General features: G+C 43.0%; 1 protein-coding gene across 4 annotated transcripts in view; it reads left to right on the plus strand.

Moving 5' to 3' along the window:
• Nucleotides 1–1159: 1159 nt before the first annotated feature.
• LOC125451698 (probable C-mannosyltransferase DPY19L4) overlaps nucleotides 1160–26810 on the plus strand; it is a 95126-nt gene continuing 69475 nt past the window's right edge. The window contains exons 1-3 of one of the 4 annotated variants that reach the window (XM_048529203.2): nucleotides 1160–1247; nucleotides 5728–5975; nucleotides 18883–19004. In XM_048529203.2, coding sequence (XP_048385160.1) covers nucleotides 5747–5975; nucleotides 18883–19004 — 351 coding nt within the window. In that variant the 5' untranslated portion in view covers nucleotides 1160–1247; nucleotides 5728–5746. Of the gene's footprint in view, nucleotides 1248–1399; nucleotides 1429–2926; nucleotides 2970–5727; nucleotides 5976–18882; nucleotides 19005–26810 lie in introns of those variants that run through there. The other 3 variants (XM_059646141.1, XM_048529204.2, XM_059646140.1) reach the window with 3 other exon arrangements.

Raw genomic sequence — 26810 nt, forward strand, 5'->3', positions numbered from 1 at the left:
TGTGAGTTAGGGATAGCAATTTTGGCAAAAGAAAAAAAATTGAAAATTGGCAATGTCGTCATTTTATATTAAATATGAATTCAGTATGAAATTTGTTTTGACTGCACAATTAAATACAGAGGAGTTTATTGAAAAAAATGTTACAAAATTAGCTTTAGAAAATCAAGCCAGAAAACTGCTATTGTGCATTTATTCCACATCATTCCCTATGGTTCTCATAAGCAAGAAGAAAAACACCCTTTCTTCCAGTTACCAAATTTCTGAGGTGACCAGAAAAGTTCAATCTATCACTATCGAAATCCAGTTGTAATCTGACTACAATTCTCAACAACTTGTGACATGGGTGTGTGATTTTAATATCATTTATTCATGTGCTCAGATTTTTGATTTTGAGCTAGTGCCACACAGGTTTTCTGTGTCTTTGAAAGGATTTAATGATTAACTTTGAAGTTTTTAGATAACCATGGTGATTTCTTTCAAAACACAGCATAATAGAACAAATTCCTGGGGAGTAATGTGTTTTTATTTAGATTGGAAGATTTTTAACAAAATTAATACCTGTGCTTCAGACTCCAATGTAGAAAGAAAAGGATTGACTTTTTTTAAAATAGGGTTTTGATTTGGGGAAGCAGCCACACACTGAAGTGCTTTTTTTAGTTGCATTTGTTCCTGAAAAAGAGAGAATATAGTTTAGAATTGTTAAAATAAATTACGTCAGTTTAAAGAATATTGTAGAACTTCCAAACCTGAAGTGTTACATGTAAATAGTTTGGTTTGTTCTAGCTATCTTCAATTCTTTCGCACAATGAAGTAGTTCTATTGTTAATACTAAATCTGCAGCAATGTGTTTATGTTTCAGGGGCACCACTACGATAAAATTAAAATGATCCATCCAACCAGATTTAGTTAAGGGTCTGAGTTGTTCACTATTCACATGAATTGGCATCATAGCAAATTGTACTGAACTCTCAAGCCCTGCACACTTCTTACATGACGTTTTTGTTTCATTTACGATCAACAATGGTAAGTAAACAGAATGCGATCACATGTTTCAATGAATAAATCAATGAATACACCTTATCTCATGAGGAAATGGAGGATTATAACAAAGCTGAAACTTCCTCGTCAAAAGAGCTTTTTTTTGACGCCTGGGAACCATGTTTTGAACCAGTCGGACACAATTACCTGCAGCACCCACGCGGGGAATTCTGACTGGAGAGAAAGGTTAATGGGTCGTTTGATTATCGGTAAAGTTAGCATCCTAAGATTGCATATGCTTATACAGTTACAAATGCTTGATATTGCATTTTACAGCAGCTTCTGCTGCTTCGCTGTTTATCTGCAAAAGCTACAATTGCCCAAGCAGCACGCGCACGCACGCACAGGCCGCGCGCGCATGCTCGCTGGCTCGGGTTATGAATGTATCAGGTTTGTATCTGTCTTCATCAATGTATCTTGCAAAAACTGAATGGCCACAACAAGATTTGAATTGCATTTTATTCTCTTTTTTTAAAAAAATACAATGCCGAATTGATTATACCCGCGGTCGGGCTTCCATAGTTGCAAAGTACATCCGTAAATTGAACCAGGGGCTTTTAAAACAGGAAGACAGCCTGAGTGTTACCATTGCCCTTCCTGCCTTGGTGTAAATACATCTGAGCTCCGGAAGCATGAATTGTGGACGTGCGTTGTGCGATCGATTGTTGAATGTATTATATGAGGCTTAGTTAAGTCAGTTTAAAAAAATAGCAGTGCCCCTGTTCGTTTGAAGCATACGATTGGCATGTAGTTAGGTTCATGTGCGCCTTGGTGTTAGGTGAAAAACAAAGTACAGGGATCATTTGAAAAGTTGCAATACCAAAAAGGTGATTTAAAAAAAATTGCTCAAAAAATCTATCACCATTTTGAACAAATTTCATCTTTGGATGGGATCATTCTCTGATCATTATTAAGCTTTGCAGACCAATTGGAAAGAGTTATCTGATCAAATCTGGGACTTTGTAATCGGCCTCAGCACTGCTGAACGAGAGGGAAGGCCAGCAAAGTCTTTCGCTTCAGTTTATCGCTAAGTGACAACTGATGGCAAGTGTAGGTGTGTGCCGCAGATAGGACCACAACTGGGCTCGCTTCAGGCATCTTCCAGTCAAATCGGTTGCTGACAGTACCCTGTAAAGGCTGGGGCGATAGAAGCTGTTGCCTTCAGTCCCTGCCACAAACTCTGCTTCCTGCCTACTGACTAGAGGATAGATTTTAAAAATTGGCAATAAATATTGCCCAAAGCATCAAAAGCGATACCCTATAAATGATTTAAAAATTAGTACCCCACAGCACTTTTGATGTTTAGCCAGTTAGCTTAGTTTGCTACTGCAATCCTAAGATCTATCACTCAGGCTGAAATTCCTCTTATTAGGTTAGAGATGCTAATCTTCCTTTTCGTAACACTTGGGTGGTGTGAAAATATCCAGACTATTAAACATGAATTCCTGCTTCTTAATCTGATTTTATAAAACTTCCAATCCTAGCTCAGTAGCTCCAAGATGACCCGAAATAGCTGCATGTTCACTTGTTGCATCTTTTTTAATCTTCACAGAAATTCTCTTCCTTAAGCAGCTGAGTGAAACAGAACTATTTACAATTTTTAGACTGAAATGTGAAGATAGAGTACATTTTTCTAACTGTTGTACCTTATATTGCTCATTTTGTCCATCCACACTTGAGCTAGTCAGACAATTGAATGCATTTGATTGTCCCTTTTTGAGTTCTCACAGGAACGGTAGAATGCAGCTTAAGCGGACACTGTTTGCCCCAACATCATTGTGCTGGCTGTTTGAAAAGCTTCGTTCTACTCAACTGTTCATTTATGATAACATTGCCATTTTGCATCTTTCAGATGTTTATCTAATTTTGAAAATGTTGAATTTGTTTCCAGTGACCTTATAGATGCTCACTCTAGATCATAATGAATTACGGTAATTTAAAAAAAATCTGCTTATCTCCCTCTGATTATTTTGCCGATTACCATAAACTGTTCTCTTCTTTTTGGCACGGCCTGCCTTTTTTCAAGCATTCTTGGTGTCCCTGTTCCTGCAGTTTCTTTTGGATTGCAATATTTACATTGCTTCATTCGTCCGTGCAAAGTACATATTCCATTGTCACAAAGTTGTATAATCTTTTGTTTTGGAGACATCTACTTCAAGCTTGTTAGAGAAAATAATTTCTTCCTCTAGTCATTCTCCTTGCCGTCCCTGAACAATCAACTTTTTCTTGTACTATCACAACTTGCTTCTTGGCTAAATACCATTTGAAGCATTTGATCCACAACTTGCACCCTGATGCGTCACATTGTCTTTCTTCTCACCTTGGATTCTGAAATTGTTTCAACTCAAACTCTGAGGTACATTTGCATTTATTTTCAGATGTACTTGTCTGAGTAAATTTTAGATTCCATTGAAATGTTTTAAGCACGTAAAGCACTGTGAATAATAAATAGAATCCCTATCAAGTCCACACTGCTCCTCTGAAGAGCAACCCACCCAAACTCACCTCCTTTGTCTCTCCCTGTAACCCTGCATTTCCCACAGCTAAGCCACCTAGCCTGTGCATCCCTGGACACTGTGGGTAATTTGACATGGCCAATGCACCTAACCTCACATCTTTTGACTGTGGGAGGAAACCAGAGCACCCAGAGGAAACCCATACAAGTTGCTGCCTGAGAGTGGAATGGAGCTCAGGTCCCTGACATCGTAAGGCAGCAGTGCTAACCACTGAGCCACTGTAAACCAATGGCCATTATTTTACTTCTTGTCTGTCAGTTAGATAAGTACATTTGTGCCATTAAGTGTAAATTACACATAATAAATATTTCTCTTGTGCAGTACAGTTTAATAAATAAGGATGCCTGAATTTAATTTCTTACCAACTCCATGTAAACCACGGATAAATATCTCCGTCCAACGTAGCTCCCAGTGTCTGAGTTTGTTTTGCTGAAGTCACACAGTCTTGAAGACTTTTATGTCTTCTGTTCTGAACAAGATTGGATCAGTAGTTAGATTAAGTTTTCTGTGATCCCTTGGGTCATTCAGGGTGCCCTTCGTTTTGGCAGGCACTGTATTTCTGCAGAGCCTCGTCCTTGTCCACTAATTATCATAGAGATCGATTAAAATGTATTTGTTTAAGATCTCTGCAATTCCTTATTTCCCACCATAATTTTTCTTTTCTCTGCCTGTAAGGGATTTGTGTTTAAATTTTCCAGTCTCTTTGTTTTATACGTCCATATATCAGCCAATACAATATTTAAGTTTTCTTGCTGCTTACTTTTTCATAATTTCTTGGTTATTCTCTAGTAAAACCCCAAATCCTCCCAATCCTCTAGCTTCTTGCTTATTTTGTTATCATTATGTGTTTTCCCTAAATCTAATTCACCTTAACCTCTCCAGTCCAGACATTTGAAGTCTGGAAACACTGAAAGATCTATAGACTCACCATTCAGTGAGTTCAATGGTACAAGCAGTTTGAGCCCATTACCGGTAGTCCACCCAGCGACACGAGTAGTTACCAAACTGTGAACACGTCTGACTATTCCTGGCATCGTGGTAGAGCTTGACTTTCATACGCCTCTCGATGACTGTGATCAATAGACTGAGTTTCGATGCTGCCAACATAACAAACCTGATGCCCACATGAAAAAGCTACTGCAGCAAAAACAGTGGCATGTACTGCTTGCACAAAACACAATGTTGAAGATTTAAGGAACCCTCCAACAGGTCAAAGAGTGTCAAATTATCAGCAAGATAAAATATGCCTGAGTGACACTTCTTATATCTCTGGGTAGCCACTGACCAGAAGATTGTCATGGATAATGAAATAATGCAATATGATAAAATAGTTTTCCAGTTTCATACTTATTAAATACGTGCAGTAACTGATAAAAGTGCACACTGTGCATAGCATTCTTCCAATTTTCCAAATGTATATATTTCTCCATTGGCTTCTGGTTCACACATTTGAGGTTTGGTATTCTGACATAGGAACATAGGATCATACGAGGAGGAACCTGAAACCAGGAGTATGCCATTCAGGCCCTCAAACCTGTTCTGCCATTCAGTGGACCATGTTTGATCTGCGATTTAACTCCATATGGTTGCCTTTACCTTCTATCCCATAAATCAGTCTGTAAATCAGAAACAGAACCAAAAGCCAGAAATGACATTGATTGCCAGCAGCCCTGACTCAAGACGTCTTTAACTCTCTTACCAGCTGTACTGTCTAATTTAGGACCAGTCAGACTATATTATTTGTGGAGCTTTTATGCCTCAACAGAATATATACCAGGTGTAAAGTATGAATTATTCTTTAATATTTTATTTTCCATTTGCTATGGCATACTAAGCCAGTTAATTGGGGCAGTAAATATTTTGAGGGCATAGCATTAATATTATTGTTTCAATTTTAGCAACAAATTCCAGATATTTAAAATCTTTAGATCTGGCAGCTATTGTAGGATCGAATATACAGTATTTAGTATTTTTACAGCTACAACATTTCTGTTTATCTGTCTAATGAGAAAAGAAGTTTGACTGTGTACCTCATGAAGAGCAATCACTTTGTTCTAAGTTATTTTTATGCCAGAGATGCCAATGGTGAATAATGGTAATTTCCTATTTTTTGGGAAGTGAATTTGGAGTGTTTATTGTTCCAAGCAATTTAATATTTTCAATATCATTGAAGGTTTAACTCTGTAGGTGAAATGACAGAACTGAGAAAGAGAACACAGAAATGTTTAGAAGAACCCACCATTCAGGAGGAGACCGAGTCAGTAGTGGTAGCAGATGCAGAGTCTGCTCCAAAGGATGAGAATGAACCAGTCTGTTCCAAGGAGGAAGAAAAGGAGGAAGAAAAAGAGGAGGTGCATGCCAAAAAACTGACATTGAAAGACAAAATAGTTGACATAGGAAGCAAGGATGCAAAGAGCAAATGTGAGCATAGTTTTTTTTTATTGAAATTTCGTTCATTTGTGGGGTGTGTTCCATTGACAAGACCAGCATTTAAAGCAAATTTGTTTAATGAGTTTAATTGCTAAAGACATATCCAGAAATGGTGGAAAGCTTAGCATTGGGAGTGCTCAAGAAACAAAATTGAGGGGATCACGGATATCTACGTAGATTCTATGGTTCATTTATTGCACCTGAATAATTGCTCTTCAGAAAATTGAACTGGATTCTTGATACTAACGAGTTGCTTGCTCGGCCATTTCAGAGGCAATTAAAAGTCAACCATACTGCTGTGAGTCTGGAAACATAGGTGGCTCGTCTGGGTAGGAATGACAGATGTCTCTCCGAGACGACGCAGTGTAATCAGTTCAGTTTTTACATCACCATCACTGATGCTAACTTTCTAGTTTATTTCAGAGTTAAATTAATTACATTTGTGAGTTGACATGGTGAGATTTCAAAGCTTAAGAAACATAACCACTAGCAGTGTGATCCTCTTTTCTTACTTTTATCTGCAATGACATTTTAAAGATTTATGTCAAAAGATTGTCATAGTTGACAGCTAACATTTGTTTTCAGTAGCAATTGTGCCAAGTAATTTATTCTCAGTTTTATTTCACTTAGAGACTGGTGTCAACAATGCAGTAGTTATTGTATTGAATGAGAAATACTTGGGAAGAATAAAGCTCACTTGTCATCACAAGAAACCAATTTACGGTGTCTAAGAAAAGACTTCTCACACTTAATACCAGGTTACCTAATGTCTCCCCATAACTAAAACCTTCAAGCCCAGGCAACATCCTGTTAAATCTCCTTTGCATCCTCTCAATTCAGTCACATCCTTCCTATAATATGAATTCTAGATTTGCACACACTACTCAAGCAGTGGCCTAACTACTGTTTTATATAGCTTCAGCATAGTCTCCCTGCTCTTAAACTTTATGTTTCAGCAAATAAAGGTAAACAAGCCAAATGTCATCCATGGCATCGCTTCTCTATAGATAATAAAATGTGAGACTGGAAGAACACAGCAGGCCAAGCAGCATCCCAGGAGCACAAAAGCTAACGTTTCGGGCCTAGACCCTTCATCAGAGAGGGGGATGGGGTGAGGGTTCTGGAATAAATAGGGAGAGAGGGGGAGGCAGACTGAAGATGGAGAGAAAAGAAGATAGGTGGAGAGGAGCGTATAGGTGGGGAGGTAGGGAGGGGATAGGTCAGTCCAGGGAAGACGGACAGGTCAAGGAGGTGGGCTGAGGTTAGTAGGTAGGAGATGGAGGTGCGGCTTGGGGTGGGAGGAAGCAATGGGTGAGAGGACGAACAGGTTAGGGAGGCAGAGGCAGGTTGGACTGGTTTTGGGATGCAGTGGGTGGAGGGGAAGAGCTGGGCTGGATGTGTGGTGCAGTGGGGGGAGGGGACGAACTGGGCTGGTTTTGGGATGCAGTGGGGGAAGGGGAGATTTTGAAGCTGGTGAAGTCCACATTGATACCATTGGGCTGCAGGGTTCCCAAGCGGAATATGAGTTGCTGTTCCTGCAACCTTCGGGTGGCATCATTGTGGCACTGCAGGAGGCCCATGATGGACATGTCATCTAAAGAATGGGAGGGGGAGTGGAAATGGTTTGCGACTGGGAGGTGCAGTTGTTTATTGCAAACCGAGCGGAGGTGTTCTGCAAAGCGGTTCCCAAGACTCCGCTTGGTTTCCCCAATGTAGAGGAAGCCACACCGGGTACAGTGGATGCAGTATAACACATTGGCAGATGTGGAGGTGAACCTCTGCTTAATATGGAAAGTCATCCTCCAACACTTCCGCCATCTACAATCCGACCCCACCACCCAAGACATTTTTCCATCCCCACCCTTGTCTGCTTTCCAGAGACACCACTCTCTCCGTGACTCCCTTGTTCGCTCCACACTGCCCTCCAACCCCACCACATCCGGCACCTTCCCCTGCAACTGCAGGAAATGCTACACTTGCCCGCACATCTCCTCCCTCACCCCTATCCCAGGCCCCAAGATGACTTTCCAAATTAAGCAGAGGTTCACCTGCACATCTGCCAATGTGGTATACTGCATCCACTGTACCCGGTGTGGCTTCCTCTACATTGGGGAAACCAAGCGGAGGCTTGGGGACCGCTTTGCAGAACACCTCCGCTCGGTTCGCAATAAACAACTGCACCTCCCAGTCGCAAACCATTTCCACTCCCCCTCCCATTCTTTAGATGACATGTCCATCATGGGCCTCCTGCAGTGCCGCAAAGATGCCACCCGAAGGTTGCAGGAACAGCAACTCATATTCCGCTTGGGAACCCTGCAGCCCAATGGTATCAATGTGGACTTCACCAGCTTCAAAATCTCCCCTTCCCCCACCGCATCCCAAAACCAGCCCAGTTCGTCCCCTCCCCCCACTGCATCCCAAAACCAGTCCAACCTGGTCTCTGCCTCCCTAACCTGTTCTTCCTCTCACCCATCCCTTCCTCCCACCCCAAGCCGCACCTCCATCTCCTACCTACTAACCTCATCCCACCTCCTTGACCTATCCGTCTTCTCTGGACTGACCTATCCCCTCCCTACCTCCCCACCTATACTCTCCTCTCCACCTATCTTCTTTTCTCTCCATCTTCGGTCCGCCTCCCCCTCTCTCCCTATTTATTCCAGAACCCTTACCCCATCCCCCTCTCTGATGAAGGGTCTCGGCTCGAAACGTCAGCTTTGTGTTCCTGAGATGCTGCTTGGCCTGCTGTGTTCATCCAGCCTCACATTTTATTATCTTGGATTCTCCAGCATCTGCAGTTCCCATTATCACATCACTTCTCTATATCCCCATAATCTTTGTAGAATCATACAGTACCAAAAAGACAATTCAACCTTTTGAGTCTGAAGCCACACCGGGTACAGTGGGTGCACTCCTCCAGTGCACTTGTATCCTTTTGTATAGTGTGGTGACCAGGACAAAAAAAAAACCTAGTTCAAATCTACATTGCCTCCTACTTTCCAATACTTGGCAAATAGCCTTGAATCCTGTGACATTTCATGTGCTCATCCAAGTACTTTTAAGCTTCTGAGGTTTTCTGCCTCAACTACCCCCGTCAAACACAGTGCATTTGAGATTCCCACCCACCCAAACTTTTCCTCAAATCCCCTCTTAAACCACCTGCCTTTCACCTTAAAAATATTCCCCCTTGTTATTGACCCTTCAACTTAAAGGAACAGCTGATTTTTATCCAAGCTGTCCCATGTCCCTCGGAATCTTGCACACTCCAATCAGGTCTCCATTCAGGTTTCTCTGCTCTAATGAAAATAATCTGACCTTATCCAGCCTCTGTTCGTAGCTAAACTGCACCATCCCAGGCAACAGCCTGGTGAATGTTCTCTGCACTCCTCCAGTGCACTTGTATCCTTTTGTATAGTGTGGTGACCAGGACTGCACATAGAACTCCAGCTGTAGCCTAACCAAACTTCTGTACAACTCCAACATAACCTCCTTGTTGTTATAACTTATGCTATGACTGAAAGGAAAGTGTTCTGTATGGCTTCTTAGCCACCCTATCAACCTGTCCTGCACCTTCAGGGCTCTGTGCCTAAGCACCCCGAGATTTTTATCCTACCAATATCACATACACTTAGCCACAGTCAGTGCTTAAGCACCAAAGTCCCATTGTTTGCCTACCATCCCTGGCAAGCCTCAAAGCTGCGTTAATGTGAAGTCTCAGAGATAATGGGAACTGCAGATGCTGGAGATTCCAAGATAATAAAATGTGAGGCTGGATGAACACAGCAGGCCAAGCAGCATCTCAGGAGCACAAAAGCTGACGTTTCGGGCCTAGACCCTTCATCAGAGAGGGGGATGGGGGGAGGGAACTGGAATAAATAGGGAGAGAGGGGGAGGCGGACCGAAGATGGAGAGCAAAGAAGATAGGTGGAGAGGGTGTAGGTGGGGAGGTAGGGAGGGGATAGGTCAGTCCAGGGAAGACGGACAGGTCAAGGAGGTGGGATGAGGTTAGTAGGTAGCTGGGGGTGCGGCTGGGGGTGGGAGGAAGGGATGGGTGAGAGGAAGAACCGGTTAGGGAGGCAGAGACAGGTTGGACTGGTTTTGGGATGCAGTGGGTGGGGGGGAAGAGCTGGGCTGGTTGTGTGGTGCAGTGGGGGGAGGGGATGAACTGGGCTGGTTTAGGGATGCAGTGGGGGAAGGGGAGATTTCATCTTCCGCACCTACACAGGCCCCAAACCCCACCTCTTCCTCCGGTACATTGATGACTGTATCGGCACCGCCTCTTGCTCCCCAGAGGAGCTCGAACAGTTCATCCACTTCACCAACACCTTCCACCCCAACCTTCAGTTCACCTGGGCCATCTCCAGCACATCCCTCACCTTCCTGGACCTCTCAGTCTCCATCTCAGGCAACCAGCTTGTAACTGATGTCCATTTCAAGCCCACCGACTCCCACAGCTACCTAGAATACACCTCCTCCCACCCACCCTCCTGCAAAAACTCCATCCCCTATTCCCAATTCCTCCGCCTCCGCCGCATCTGCTCCCACGATAAGACATTCCACTCCCGCACATCCCAGATGTCCAAGTTCTTCAAGGACCGCAACTTCCCCCCCACGGTGATTGAGAACGCCCTTGACCGCGTCTCCCGCATTTCCCGCGACACATCCCTCACACCCCGCCCCCGCCACAACCGCCCCAAGAGGATCCCCCTCGTTCTCACACACCACCCTACCAACCTCCGGATACAACGCATTATCCTCCGACACTTCCGCCATTTACAATCCGACCCCACCACCCAAGACATTTTTCCATCCCCACCCCTGTCTGCTTTCCGGAGAGACCACTCTCTCCGTGACTCCCTTGTTCGCTCCACACTGCCCTCCAACCCCACCACACCCGGCACCTTCCCCTGCAACCGCAGGAAATGCTACACTTGTCCCCACACCTCCTCCCTCACCCCCATCCCAGGCCCCAAGATGACATTCCACATTAAGCAGAGGTTCACCTGCACATCTGCCAATGTGGTATACTGCATCCACTGTACCCGGTGCGGCTTTCTCTACATTGGGGAAACCAAGCGGAGGCTTGGGGACCGCTTTGCAGAACACCGCCGCTCAGTTCGCAACAAACAACTGCACCTCCCAGTCGCAAACCATTTCCACTCCCCCTCCCATTCTCTTGATGACATGTCCATCATGGGCCTCCTGCACTGCCACAATGATGCCACCCGAAGGTTGCAGGAACAGCAACTCATATTCCGCCTGGGAACCCTGCAGCCATATGGTATCAATGTGGACTTCACCAGTTTCAAAATTCATGTTTTATTTTGGTGCAAGCTTCATATTCACGTCTCTCAACTTCCATAGACTGAGAACTGTTCAAATGTGCTACAAAGACCAAACAAATGGCATACCTCTGATAATGGGAACTGCAGATGCTGGAGAACCCAAGATAATAAAATGTGAGGCTGGATGAACACAGCAGGCCCAGCAGCATCGCAGGAGCACAAAAGCTGACATTTTGGGCCTAGACCCTTGATCAGAGAGGGGGATGGGGGGAGGGAACTGGAATAAATAGGGAGAGAGGGGGAGGCGGACCGAAGATGGAGAGAAAAGAAGATAGGTGGAGAGAGTATAGGTGGGGAAGTAGGGAGGGGATAGGTCAGTCCAGGGAAGACGGACAGGTCAAGGAGGTGGGATGAGGTTAGTAGGTAGGAGATGGGGTGCAGCTTGGGGTGGGAGGAAGGGATGGGTGGGGGGAAGAGCAGGTTAGGGAGGCAGAGACAGGTTGGACTGGTTTTGGGATGCAGTGGGTGGAGGGGAAGAGCTGGGCTGGATGTGTGGTGCAGTGGGGGAGGGGGCGAACTGGGCTGGTTTAGGGATGCGGTGGGGGAAGGGGAGATTTTGAAGCTGGTGAAGTCCACATTGATACCATTAGGCTGCAGGGTTCCAAAGCGGAATATGAGTTGCTGTTCCTGCAACCTTCGGGTGGCATCATTGTGGCACTGCAGGAGGCCCATGATGGACATGTCATCTAAAGAATGGGAGGGGGAGTGGAAGTGGTTTGCGACTGGGAGGTGCAGTTGTTTGTTGCGAACCGAGCGGAGGTGTTCTGCAAAGCGGTCCCCAAGCCTCCGCTTGGTTTCCCCAATGTAGAGGAAGCCACACCGGGTACAGTGGATGCAGTATACCACATTGGCAGATGTGCAGGTGAACCTCTGCTTAATATGGAAAGTCATCTTGGGGCCTGGGATAGGGGTGAGGGATGAGGTGTGGGGGCAGGTGTAGCATTTCCTGCAGTTGCAGGGGAAGGTGCCGGGTGTGGTGGGGTTGGAGGGCAGTGTGGAGCGAACAAGGGAGTCACGGAGAGAGTGGTCTCTCCGGAAAGCAGACAGGGGTGGGGATGGAAAAATGTCTTGGGTGGTGGGGTCGGATTATAGATGGCGGAAGTGTCGGAGGATGGTGCGTTGTATCCGGAGGTTGGTGGGGTGGTGTGTGAGAACGAGGGGGATCCTCTTGGGGCGGTTGTGGCGGGGGCGGGGTGTGAGGGATGTGTTGCGGGAAATGCGGGAGACGTGGTCAAGGGTGTCTCGATCACTATGGGGGGAAAGTTGCGGTCCTTGAAGAACTTGGACATCTGGGATGTGCGGGAGTGGAATGTCTTATTGTGGGAGCAGATGCGGCGGAGGCGGAGGAATTGGGAGTATGGGATGGAATTTTTGCAGGAGGGTAGGTGGGAGGAGGTGTATTCTCGGTAGCTGTGGGAGTCAGTGGGCTTGAAATGGACATCAGTTACAAGCTGGTTGCCTGAGATGGAGACTGAGAGATCCAGGAAGGTGAGGGATGTGCTGGAGATGGCCCAGGAGAACTGAAGGTTGGGGTGGAAGGCGTTGGTGAAGTGGATGAACTGTTCGAGCTCCTCTGGGGAGCAAAAGGCGGTGCCGATACAGTAATCAATGTAACGGAGGAAGAGGTGGGGTTTGGGGCCTGTGTAGGTGCGGAAGAGGGACTGTTCCACGTAACCTACAAAGAGGAACCTACACAGGCCCCAAACCCCACCTCTTCCTCCGGTACATTGATGACTGTATCGGCGCTGCCTCTTGCTCCCCAGAGGAGCTCGAACAGTTCATCCACTTCACCAACACCTTCCACCCCAACCTTCAGTTCTCCTGGGCCATCTCCAGCACATCCCTCATCTTCCTGGATCTCTCAGTCTCCATCTCAGGCAACCAGCTTGTAACTGATGTCCATTTCAAGCCCACCGACTCCCACAGCTACCTAGAATACACCTCCTCCCACCCTCTTGCAAAAATTCCATCCCCTATTCCCAATTCCTCCGCCTCCGCCGCATCTGCTCCCACGATAAGACATTCCACTCCCGCACATCCCAGATGTCCAAGTTCTTCAAGGACCGCAACTTTCCACCCACAGTGATCGAGAACGCCCTTGACCGCGTCTCCCGCATTTCCCGCAACACATCCCTCACACCCCGCCCCTGCCACAACCGCCCAAAGAGGATCTCCCTCATTCTCACACACCACCCCACCAACCTCCGGATACAACGCATCATCCTCCGACACTTCCGCCATCTACAATCCGACCCCACCACCCAAGACATTTTTCCATCCCCACCCCTGTCTGCTTTCCGGAGAGACCACTCTCTCTGTGACTCCCTTGTTCGCTCCACACTGCCCTCCAACCCCACCACACCCGGCACCTTCCTCTGCAATCGCAGGAAATGCTACACCTGCCCCCACACCTCCTCCCTCACCCCTATCCCGGGCCCCAAGATGACATTCCGCATTAAGCAGAGGTTCACCTGCACATCTGCCAATGTGGTATACTGCATCCACTGTACCCGGTGTGGCTTCCTCTACATTGGGGAAACCAAGCGGAGGCTTGGGGACCGCTTTGCAGAACACCTCCGCTCGGTTCGCAACAAACAACTGCACCTCCCAGTCGCAAACCATTTCCACTCCCCCTCCCATTCTTTAGATGACATGTCCATCATGGGCCTCCTGCAGTGCCACAATGATGCCACCCGAAGGTTGCAGGGACAGCAACTCATATTCCGCTTGGGAACCCTGCTGCCTAATGGTATCAATGTGGACATCTCGAGCTTCAAAATCTCCCCTTCCCCCACCGCATCCCTAAACCAGCCCAGTTCGCCCCCTCCCCCCACTGCACCACACAACCAACCCAGCTCTTCCCCTCCACCCACTGCATCCCAAAACCAGTCCAACCTGTCTCTGCCTCCCTAACCTGCTCTTCCTCCCACCCATCCCTTCCTCCCACCCCAAGCCGCACCCCCATCTCCTACCTACTAACCTCATCCCACCTCCTTGACCTGTCCGTCTTCCCTGGACTGACCTATCCCCTCCCTACCTCCCCACCTATACTCTCCTCTCTACCTATCTTCTTTTCTCTCCATCTTCGGTCCGCCTCCCCCTCTCTCCCTATTTATTCCAGAACCCCCACCCCATCCCCCTCTCTGATGAAGGGTCTAGGCCTGAAACGTCAGCTTTTGTGCTCCTGAGATGCTGCTTGGCCTGCTGTGTTCATCCAGCCTCACATTTCATTAAATGGCATAACTTTCACTGGCAAAAATGCTCATCCTCTAAGTGAAGATTAGTTTTAGTGTAGTAGGGCAAAATGTGTTGGCGCGGGCTTGGAGGGCTGAAGGGCCTATTCCTTTGCTGTGTTGTTCTTTATTCTTTGCCTGTTCCTCTGAGCTCCCTAGTATTCCATCATTCATTGCTAGTTAAAATACATCTGCTATTGATCTGACCAATCCAACCTAAAGCCTTATTTCTTACTGTAAACTATCTGGCTGATATTTGTGTCATCTACAAATTAGCATTTGATACCCTCTTATTTTCTTCTCTATCACTTACATATGTCACCAACATCAGGCACCCAGTAATGAATCTTGTGATATGCTATTGGATACCAGCCTCCAGTCACACAAGCTACCTTCTGCCACCATCCTCTTTCTCCTACAGTTAGCTGATTTTGGATCCAACTAGCCAAGTTACCTTCATGATCAGTTTTGGGGACTGTCAAAAGTTTTGTTGAAATCCATATTAAATACCTCAAGTGCACTCCTATCATCTACACACCTGGTCACCTACTCAAAATTCAGGCAGATTTGTTAGGAATGATCTCCCTCTCACAAAGCCATGCTAACTGTCCCTGACCAACCCGTGCTTGCTTGTTCTTTAGAATTTTCTTCGGCAGTTTTTCTTCCACTGATGAGACTCTGGTTCGTAATTCCACAGGTAGTCCATCTGGTTTTGTTTCTTTGTTAGACATTTTTAGAGTGATTTTTACAACTAAGTGGCTTGCTATTTCAGGCCATATCAGCGGGCAGTTGAGAGATACCCACTTGCTTTGGGTCTGGAGTCACATGGAGGCCAGGGTAGGAAAGGATGCCAGATTTCCTTCCCTCAATGGTATTAGTGAACCAGTTGGATTTTTTTCCCAACAATCGGCAGTGCTTTCATGGTCATTATTAGAGTTTTACTTCCAGATATTTATTGAATTTAAATTCCACCGTCCGCCACGGGGTCTTAAACCTGGCTTAATAGACTAGTGGCAGTACCTCTAGGTCATCGCCTCCCACTTGATATACTTAGGGAATATCTTGGGCATCTCCCTAATCTTACCTTTCTTTTCTATCCCTGTTTGCTCTCCTAATTGTTTTTTTAAGTTCACCTCTGAACTTTATTTACTGCACCAGGGCCTCAGTTGATTTTTTTTCTATTTGTACCTGTTAAAAGCCTGTTTCTTCCTTCTTTCTGGGTTCTCTTGGTTTGTTGCTCCCTCATTTCATCCCAGAGGGAAGGTTTTGGGCTAATTGGGTTTTTTAAAAAAATAATTATTATCCCAAAGATGCTATATAGTAAAAGATGCTTCTGTTCTTTTAACTGTTGAGTGTGACTGCCTCCATTGTTTCTCTACTTATTTCATCTCATGTAGTTATCTTCTCTGGGGGTTCAATCATGGATATCCTTTTCTATGATACATCACCCTGACACAGTCTATCCTACATACATCTCCACATCCTGAACAATGTGGTTGGCTCTTAAATGGCTTCTGACATGATCTAGAAAAGCCACTTGGTTGTATTCAAGAAGCTAGTTTACAATTGCCTCTGCAATGACAGTTAGAATTGTGCAATAAAATAGCCAAACAACCCTCCGAGATGTTTGTGCCCCGCTCATGTTTGTTTCTTGAGCATCCCCAATTTTAATCATGCTTTTTGGCCTTGCCTTTAGAAATTACACTCTACAGTAAAACTTCGCTTCCTGTCCACCTCATTTTCTTCCTTTAAGACGTTCTTTAAAAACTTGCCCTTTTGATTAAGCTTTTAGCCTTCTGCTATAATAAGTCTTTATTATATTCAGTACCTTTTTTCCTTTTGTAACTTGTGCCTTTAGATGTTTTATTAACCCAAATGTGCCATAGGCATACAAGATACAGTTGAACCTTTTACTGTTGAATGTGATTGCCTGTATGATTTCTCAAGCTCACTAGTCTCAAGAAGAGTTGCTTCTTCACTTGTGCCTGTGTGCTTATGATTTCCATTGCGAACAACATTGGTTTCAATTATTTGTCTAAAATAAATGTGGATAAAAGTGGTGCCACCTTCCATCCCTATGTTATCTAATTCTCCACTTATAGTTCAGTTTACAACCTTCTCACAGAATTGAGACAACTCTGTTACAAACGGGTGGTCGACGCCTGTCTGCGAAAGCCTGATCTTGTAATTTGTTAAAGGAAGTGTGTGATGTAGTATAATCTGCCTGTTACCCCAAATCTGTTCTAAAGGAGTGGTTATATGAAAGAAATGCCTGATACTCACTTTTATAGTCAACAAGTAACAATTTATTTATCTCATAGAACAATGAACAAATTATTAAACCAAACAATTCCCCTTTAACTACTAACTATTCCTGAATAAAACAAAGTTCTAATGGTATGTTGTTCCAATAAATGCAAGTCCCAGTTATATGAACCAAAGTAATAATAAGATAAAAAGTCTCAACATTACAGCCAGGATAAGTCTTCCAGAATGTTGTTTGTCTTCTCTGCTGATTTCCAGTTAGGAACACGTTCCTCCATCAAAGTCTTATGTCAGGAATATTAGCTAAGATTGCCAAAGAACCTTTATTTAGATGGTGCTTACTCTGAGAGCTTGGAGATTTCTGGGAGAGTCAGTGACTTTCTCTTTCTTTAGAGCTGATGGCTGTTGAGAACTGTACTCTTAATAGATGGCGGTTTGCTCTCACCCTGATTTTCAAATAACCTCTTTTTTTCATACCCGTGATGACCTATTAATTTCTTACAATAGGATTGGTTCTAGGTTCTCAAAAGCATCAGATTTAAATTTAATTGGGTTTTGGTGTCTAGGGCCTGGTTTAAATTAATTGGCTAAATTCAAAAACCTGTTGTCTTGATAAAAATACTGCTTTTTCCTGCTAACAGTATAGCCTTTTGATGCAATGTTCAATTTCAAGAACTCCCTGTGCAACTGCTGCTGCCTGCAGCCCTTTTAATTTTCCAAGCCTAAAAAAAAGTCTTTTAAGGGGACCACACACTCTTTCTCTCCTCCCCTCCTATCATTTTACAATCGTCAAATACTGTGCCCAGCCTCATAACAGCTCTGACTAAAGATAGGAGTAATATCCTTTACTGTAGTATTTTGCTCTTCCTAAATTCCTCTGCAATGTTATCAATATTTATTGTGTTCGCAGCTTTCATAAAGATATGCATGTCGCAGAATTACTTTTTTCCAGAAGTGCTAGCAAATACCTCCTTATAAAAGTATTACTAAATGGATTTAGTCATTTTGTAAATTTGGGATAAATATAAAATGACTGGACTCTGAAATGCATTATCTGTTTCACTGTGGCCGTGTACCTTTTTTCGTTGTGAACCAGCTCTGTTTGAGGCCGATGTTTTATATTTCTGTCTGCTGCTGCACATCAATTTTGAGTTTATGCTGTTTTGAATTTGAACAATTTGAATTTGGCATCAGTGGTAGTAAGAATTGCTGCTGCTGGAGTTGGAGATAACACAGTGTGGAGCTGGAGGAACATATTGTGTCAGGACTCCGAAATATCAACTATCCTGCTCCTCTGATGCTGCCTGGCCTGTCGAATTTGGCATTGCTTTGTTCCCAAAAACAATTACTATTTGATGTTTGGAATAATTCTGGGAATCCAGTATTTAATGTAAGAAAAAAACAAATCAATGCGTGTTGGAAGAACAATTGTACCAAACTCTCAGGGCTCTCCAAACTTACTTGAAATTTAGCTTGTACATTATCTGTAAATTACAATTAAATGTAATTGTAATTATACCCTTATGCACAGGTCATTGTGGAACAGAGTTGCACAAAGACAGCCCATGATTTTATAAATAAGCAATCAAATAGGACTGGACAATAGATAATGAAATGTGAGGCTGGATGAACACAGCAGGCCCAGCAGCATCTCAGGAGCACAAAAGCTGACGTTTCGGGCCTAGACCCTTCATCAGAGAGCTGCTGGGCCTGCTGTGTTCATCCAGCCTCACATTTCATTATCTTGGATTCTCCAGCATCTGCAGTTCCCATTAGGACTGGACTATAATTTTGTTTAACATTGTTTCCGAATTAATTTTAACTTATAACAATGAGTTAATGTGTTGTACTGCACTAAGTTGCATGTATTCTGATCGTGACCTTAAGGTGGAAAAGAGGCACATTCGATTGTAAAAGTTAACTATGTTAATTAATACTGTAGCTTTCAACAATTGCAAGTGGATATGTTTATATACACACTAATTATTGTTTTAAAAGACTGTGTCTGAAGTTTCTATGTGTTCTATATGTTTGCAAGTTCTTTTTACTGTTTTGCAGCTGCAGTTCATCAGTGGGTAAAGTTTTTCTTTGGCAGCTGGGCAGCAATTGCCAGTGGAATGTTATATGCTGTGTACCTTTCCACCTTTCATGAAAGAAAATTCTGGTTTTCTAGCAGGCAGGTGAGTTTGAGGTTTAAGTTAAGCAATGTATTGGGGATCTGAAATAAAAAAACAAAAAAGGTTTTGGCAATATTCAGCAGGTTCTGAGGTTTATCTAAATTGCTGTTGATTATAACGTAAATGTCATTACACCATCCTGCTGTTAGCCCTTCTCCCCCACAATCCTCCATTTCTGCAAGTGGTGACTCACACTAATAAGCAGATGTGGTTCTCTGGTAACTTGTTCTGTTGTTATTTTTCACATGTAAATCAGGCAATTCTCAAGCTTTACCAATGATCCTTGAACCAGATGATTGAAAGACCAGTTTAAAAACAGCGGGCTGCTGGTATTGATTGTCAGTTTCACAAAATTGCAGAAATGTTACAATGCAGACTGGGCCTGTTCAGCCCAGCTGCCTGCTCCAGCTCTCTGAATGAGCGTTATGACTTAGTGCCATCCTCTTGTCCTTTTCCCATAATGCTGTTCATTGTTTCTATTCACATAATCACCTAATGTCAACTTGGATGCTCTGATCCTATCACTTCCAGTTGGTGCATTTCAGAACTACTTGCTGTGTCAAAAAAAAATGTTTTCTCATTGTGCATTTGCTTCTTTTCCAAATCACTTCAATCTATACCCTCTCATTCTCAGCCTTTTATGAGTGGACACAGTTTCTCCCTATGCTCTCTATACTGAGGAGGTGATGGCCTGGTGATATTATTGCTAAACTGTTAATCCAGATATCCAGGTAATGTTCTAAGGACCTGCGTTCAAATCCTGCCACAGCTGATGGTGGAATTTGAATTCAGTAAAACAAATGGTCTGGAATTAAGAGTCTGGTAATGACCAATTGTCAGAAAAATCCATTTGGTTCACTAATGTCCTTTAGGGAAGGAAACTGCCATTCTTACCTTGCAGTCCTGAGGAAGGGTCACCGGACCTGAAATTTTAACTCTGATTTTTTTCTTCACAGATGCTGCCAGACCTGCTGAGCTTTTCCAGCAATGTCTTTTTTGTGCCATTCATACCAGGTCTGGCCTACGTGTGACTCCAGACCAACAGCAATCTGTTTGACTCTTAACTGAGCAAGATGGGCAATAAAGGGTTTTGGCCCAAAACACTGACTTTCCTACTCCTGTGATGCTGTCTGACCTGCTGTGTTTGTTCAGCTCCACATTTATTGACTGAAGATGGGCAATAAGTGCTGGCCAAGCCTGCAAATCCCATGAATGAATCAAAAACAAAACTCTATATAGATATTTTCAAACTTTGATAACTTCTATCAAACTTCACCTTCCCCTTTTCCTCCTCAAGAAAGCAGTCTCACTTTCCAATCTGCCTTCGTAAATAAAGTTCCTCATCCCTGCAGCCATGCTTGTCAGCTTCTGCTGCACTGTCCAATGTGTTCATATCCTTCCTGAAGTGTGTTGCCCAAAACTGTACACTGTACTCCTGTTGAGGTCAAATGAGTATCCAAATTAGAAGCAGAAAAAAGCCATTTAGCCTCTCAGCCTAGCTTCACTGTCCAACAAGACCATGCCTGAACATTTACCTGCCATCTTTCAATTGGTTCTACTCCACCATTTTGTCAATGTCCTTTAGAAGTTTGATACTATCCTCCTCACAGTTTGCAATGTTTCCAAATTTTCTATCTTGGAAATTGTCATGCGTACACAAGGGCCTAAATTATTAATATATAACAGGAAAAGCAAGAATTCCGGGACTGATTCCTGGGAACCTCACATCTAAAGCTCCTCCTGTCCAAAAAGTAGCCATTAACCATTACATTTTTTCCTATTTTTTTTAACTCACTTCTTCTGACCCTTTTTTATTTGTTAATATTCATAGGATTAAATGGCAAGGTCTGTGCCTAAGAAATGGTGCCAGCACATGGACAGGCGGTATCCTGAAATGAATGTATTTTTGGCAGTTTGGGGACCAGGTGTCAGATGGAAGGGTCAAATTTGAATAACTGCTGTGGAAAGTAGAGGGAAAAAAGTCTACTGTTTCCAGAGAGTTCTGTAGGCCTAGTATTGAATATTGAGGTTTACTTGTATTGGTGATAAATATTCTAACACAATCCTTACAGGCAATCATCCTAATGTTTGTCCTTGCTTTTGACATGCATCTTTCTGAAGTTACATACTGACACTAACTATCCCCACAACACACTTTATTATTCAGATGAGCAGTGGCATATACTAGACAGAGTACTAATATTTGCATTCGCTGTTAAGATTAAAGAGCTGTTTATAAAGTAGCATGGTGAGTATTTCAGACAGTTCAGCAAGTCCTTACTGATGTAAAAGGGTGTGCTGGTTGCAGACACATTGGGATTTACAAGCAATGTCCATTCATCATTCACATTTTTGGTATTCCGTTGTTTTGCATTTATTTATTTAATAGGCTGTAAATATTTCAAACAGTCAGATCTTTAAGCATTTTCAATCAGCATACTAATTTAAAATATAAATGTATTAATGGTGAAATTCTGGACATAACAGTTAACAAGACCTTTAGGTAGGCAGGGCAGGTTGAGAGTGCACTTAACAAAACCAGGATCTGTATCGAAGGTCATAGCGTATGCAAATACAACTTATAATAAACCTGGAGAAAATGCTGTTTACATAAGAACTGAGAGTGAGAGGCAATTCAGCCCTTGATTTGCTGTGGCATCTAATACAATCATGGCCAATCTTGCCTCAGTCCCAACTCCACTTTCTTGCCTATTCTTCATAACCCCTCAATCTACCACTAATTAAAGATTTGTTTATCTCCTCCTTAAATGTATTCAGTGTCTTAGTGTCTTCCACGCCAAAGATTCATGACATTTTGAGCAAGGTAATACCTCTCCATCTCTGTCTTAAATCTTCCTCTCTTTAGCCTAAAACTATGACCTCCTGGTCTACATTTCCCCTACAAGAGGAAACATCTGATCTACGTCTACCTTGTCCATTTGCCCTCCTTTTTGACAGCTGTACCTGCATCCTAACTTCCTGTGACTTGTGTATACAGGCACCCAGATCTGTCTGCACTTTATTAAACTTTCCCTTCATTTAGATAATACTTTTATTTTTTTAACCTTCTGACCAAAGTGGTTAACTTTTCTGAATTTCCCATTACTAATTTCTTAATGGATTCCAACAATTTGCCAACCACAGATGTTAAACTGACTGGTCTAACGTTTCTTAGTTTCTGCTTCCCATTTTGAATATGAGCATCAAATTTACGGGAATCTTTCCAGAATCCAGAGAATTTTGGAATATTATAACCAATGTATCCATTATCTCTGCTGATACTTCCTTTAAGACTCAAGGATGTAGGCTAAAACCCCCTCAGGACTTATGTACCTTTTAATCTGAATAATTTGCTCAATATGTTTTCACTACTGATGGCAGTTGTTTTAAGTTCCTCCTCTTCAGTAATCACTGCACTACTTGTCACAGTTTGGATTGTTTCAGTGTCCTCACTGTGAAAACTAAGGCAAAATATTGATAGTTTCAGCCATTTCTGTGTGCTCCAGTATTAACTCCCAACTCTTGTCCTTTAGGGAACCAGTGTTCTTTCTAACTAATCTCTTCCTTTTTATAGTATAGAAGCTTTTGCTGTCCATTTTTGTATTTAACCTTTGGCCTATATATTACTTCTTTAGTAACACTTTGTTAGCATTTAAACGTTTCCCAGTCCTTTATCTGTCACTGACCTTTGCAATACGGTAGGCCTTAGCTTTTGCCCTTGTGTTATATTTAACTTCCTTGCTTCGCCCGTTTATAGTCTTTCCTCCACTTTAGAATTTATTCTAGTTGGGAGGAAGTGAAGAGCTCATTAAATGTCTGTCACTGTTCATCAACTGTTCGACTGTTCATTCTTTCTGCCCAGCCCACTAAAGCTAAATGTGTCCTAATGTCTCTGTAGTTACCTTTGTTTACCAGCTGAGCTCTATTTGAGGGCTCACGTTTCTTATCCTCAAATTGAATTTCAAATTCCAGCATGCTAAAATCACTCTTCCCCGGGGATCCTTTACTATGACATTTTTCATTAATTAACCCCATCTCATCACATCCCGTCCAGTTCATAACCTCCAGGATAACTCAAAATGTTTCACAGCTGATTAAGTATTGTTGAAGTCATAAATATAATAACTACTGCCTTCAAGAAAACGATTCAAGAATAATGGAAAGCAGGAAAAGGGGAAAGTGTAGTACTCATCATTTGATGTTAATGTGACTTTTCTGTTGTGCAGTGGCTGGTAAATCAGTTAAAATTGACAGTACAATAAATTTTTGCAAGCTGCATTCTACGTTTCACACAAGTTTTTTCTTTCCCTTGGTTTGGATCAATTTTAAAAATTAGAAGTGGGCATCAAATATATGTCCAGCAAAATACAGAACGGTGTCTACAATATGAAATAAAGTTGATTTTTTAAAAGTACTGTGATTGATAAACCATTGTTGAAAAATTTTCTAACTCCCCCATTTTCGCTGTCTAAAGAGAGCCTTTTCTTAAATGTCTGTGTAGGATATTGGAATATTTTGATTTACATTTTGTATACTAATTTCCTTTATAATTGCATATGTCTGAAATTGACAATGAAATACTACTGGAAAGAATCTTCAGTAATCTAAGTGGCCTTTCTCTAAGTATTATGCTTGTGGCTTTGATCACCCTCCAGGATGTTAAGTGACTAATCTGTGCCAGTGGTATGTTATGGCTCATTCAGTGTCCATGTTTCTGTGGCATTGTGGCATCTTCCCTGGTTGTGTTCTGGATTAGAAATTGAACCTGGAGCTTCTCTCTCAGAAGCAGGGATACTGCACATTGCTGCACTACAAGACCTTCAGAAGCTGTATTAATGCACTTGAAAATTACCTTGCCATTTTAGTTATGAACTTAGGCTCCTTTGGAAAGTATGGCATATTTGTCAAAACTTTCCTATACTTTAAGCCTAAAATTGTTGCTGTGCAAAAATATATGTCATTATGCCTAATGTTGATTGTGTTGAGACATCAAGAAGTTTTTGGTTGCTAATGGTTTGAGAAATTTCCAATTTCTATCATGACAGAAAATATTTACAAGCTGAAGATAATACATTCATTGTTCGGACCTATACCCTGCAAACCCTTTGGAGATCTATCAAGTGATTTGTAAAGTAGCACATTGATTTTCAGATAGTGACATGTAAAAAAGAAGCCAAGAATAAAATCAGAATGCTATACTTGTATTTGTTTAGTGGCTGTGCTTCCTGCTTGTTCGGCCAGCATTTATTGCCAATTCCTATTTGCCCTTGGAGAAGGCAGTGGTCTGCTGATTTCTTGAAGTAATGCAACCTCTGGAGCATAGAGGGACCCCACAGTGCTACCGTGAAGGGAGTTGCAGGATTTGATCCAAAGACAGTGAAGGAATGGTGATATAATCCCACTTCAGGCTGGTGTTTGGCTGGCAGGGGAATGTACAGATGCTGGTGTTCCTAGTTATTTGCTGTCCTTACCCTTTTAGGTGGTTGAGATCATGGGTTACACAGGTGTTTGGTGGCATTTTGGTGAGTCATTGCAGTGCAACTTACAATGGCAGCACTGTGTGCCATCTATGTATCGGTGGTGAAGGGAGCAAATTTTGAAGGTGTCAGTCCAGAGGGCTGCTTGTGTTTGTGTTACACGTTTTGAATATTGATGGAACTGCAGCCTTCAGGCAAGTGGAAAATATTCCCTCACAATTTGGATATGTTCTTAGTAAATGATGGATAGGGAGTAGTTAATTTACTTGCTATCGAACTCCTTGCCTCTGAACTGATCTTGTGGGCACTCTATTAATATTGCTTATCCAGTTCAATTTTGGTCAGTTGCAATCCCCAGTATTGGGGAATTTAGCAGTGGTAATGTCATTGAGCAAGGGGTGGTGTCCTGTTGGAGTCAGTCATTGCCTGGCACTTTGTGGTACAAATGTTATTTGCCCCTTCCCAGCATGGTTGCTGCCCAAGTTTTCTTGCATATGGATATAGACTGCTTATGTATCTTAGATGTTGCAAATGGTGCTAAACATTGTTCAATAGTCAGATATTGTCCCACTTCTGACTTTACGATCGAGAGAATGTTATTAAAGAATCAACCGAAGATAGTAAGGTCTAGGACGCTGTACTGAGGATCTCCTATAATTATATTATGGTGCTCAGATGATTAACCTCTAATAACCACAATAAAGTTTTTTGTGTGCTCGGTATGACTCCGACCACACATAACACACGCTGATTTCCATTGATAATACAGTGTGGAGCTGGGGGAACGCAGCAGGCCAGGCAGCATTAGAGGAACAGGAAAGTTGAAAAATTGTCGGGACGTTTCTTCATTGATTCCTTTTGCTGGGGCTTCTTGATGACCTACTGGGTCAAATGCTACGTGATATCAAGGGCAGTCACTCTCATCTCACTTCTGAAATTCAGCTGTTTTGCCCATGTTCTGACTAAGGCTGTAATGAGGTCAGCAGCTGGCCTCAGTGGAAATCAAACTGAGCATCAGTGAAAGTTTATACTTTTTCAAGTCCCACTTAATAGCACTGCCAACAGCTCCTTCCACCTCTTTGCTCATGATGAAAAGTAAACTGATAGGACTGTCATTGGCCAAGTTGGATCTTTCCTGTGTTTTTAAACAAGGGCATCCTGGGCAGTTTTGCACGTTGTCTTGTTAATTGCCACAGTCATATCTGCACTGGAACAGCTTGGCTAAGTATGCAACTATTTCTGGAACATGCAACTCGAGTACTTTTGTCAGAATGTTGACATGGCCTATGACTTTCTCAGTATACACAGCAGAAAGAGAAATTGCTGGAAAAGATCAGCAGATCTGGCAACATCTGGAACAAATCAAAGTTAACATTTTGGGTCCAGTGACTCTCCCTTCCTCTTCGCAATATCCAGTGTTTTTAGCCGTTTCTTGAGATGCTGTGAAATAAATTCATTAAAAACTAGCATCTGTGATGCTGGGACCTGCTTAGAGAAGAGGAATGTAAATATCAACCAGGATTCTGACTCCTGAACCCTATGCTAGAAATTGCAACTTCAGGGTCAGAACTTGTGTACAATGTCACACATTGTTGCTACTGCCACTACACTTCGAGTTTCTCAAAGGCACAGTCACTTCTTGTTTAAAGTTTAGACAGGACTGGCACCTGCAAAACTGTTCCACAAGAATCAGCACTTTCAAATTCTTTACGTTCACAGAGCCAGGGAATCACAGAATTGTTACGGTGCAGAGGGAGGCCATCCATCCTATTATATTTGCATTGGGTCTCTGCGTATTTTCACTTCATGTCAATCGCCCTCCTTTTTCTCCTAATCCTGCATGTTGTCCAAGGAAAACAGCCTCATCTTCTCCAAACTTTCCTCCTAACTGTCTCAGCTCTGGAACCATCCTTGCAAACTTTTTCTTTCGATAGTCTGTGAGGGATACCAGTTCCCAGCCATTAGTCTTCATTGTACTAGTTAACTACAGTCACAAAGGTGACTGATTTGTATTGGAAAACTACTTAATATAATAAATAAAACCAATTTTTCTTATGATCTGGGCAGGCACGAATCTGCAATAACTTTATTGTCTCATGACTGATGAATTAAGTAGAACACAGGCAGCCAGGCAGGACTGTTGTAGGTAACTCCATTTCCAAGAGCTGGAATAACTTGCTTGCTGTGCTATATTTATTTTTCAGTATTACCTGCTTGCAGGGAAGTACTTGTTCTCTGCACTTTCTGGCTGTTCTGAGGCAGATAATGAAACCTCATCTTTTGATGAATCACCATGAAATTCCTACTTAGTTTCCGTCACAGCCCACATAAA

This window comes from Stegostoma tigrinum, chromosome 5, assembly GCF_030684315.1.
Source record: "Stegostoma tigrinum isolate sSteTig4 chromosome 5, sSteTig4.hap1, whole genome shotgun sequence".
NCBI classification, from domain to species: Eukaryota; Metazoa; Chordata; class Chondrichthyes; order Orectolobiformes; family Stegostomatidae; genus Stegostoma; species Stegostoma tigrinum.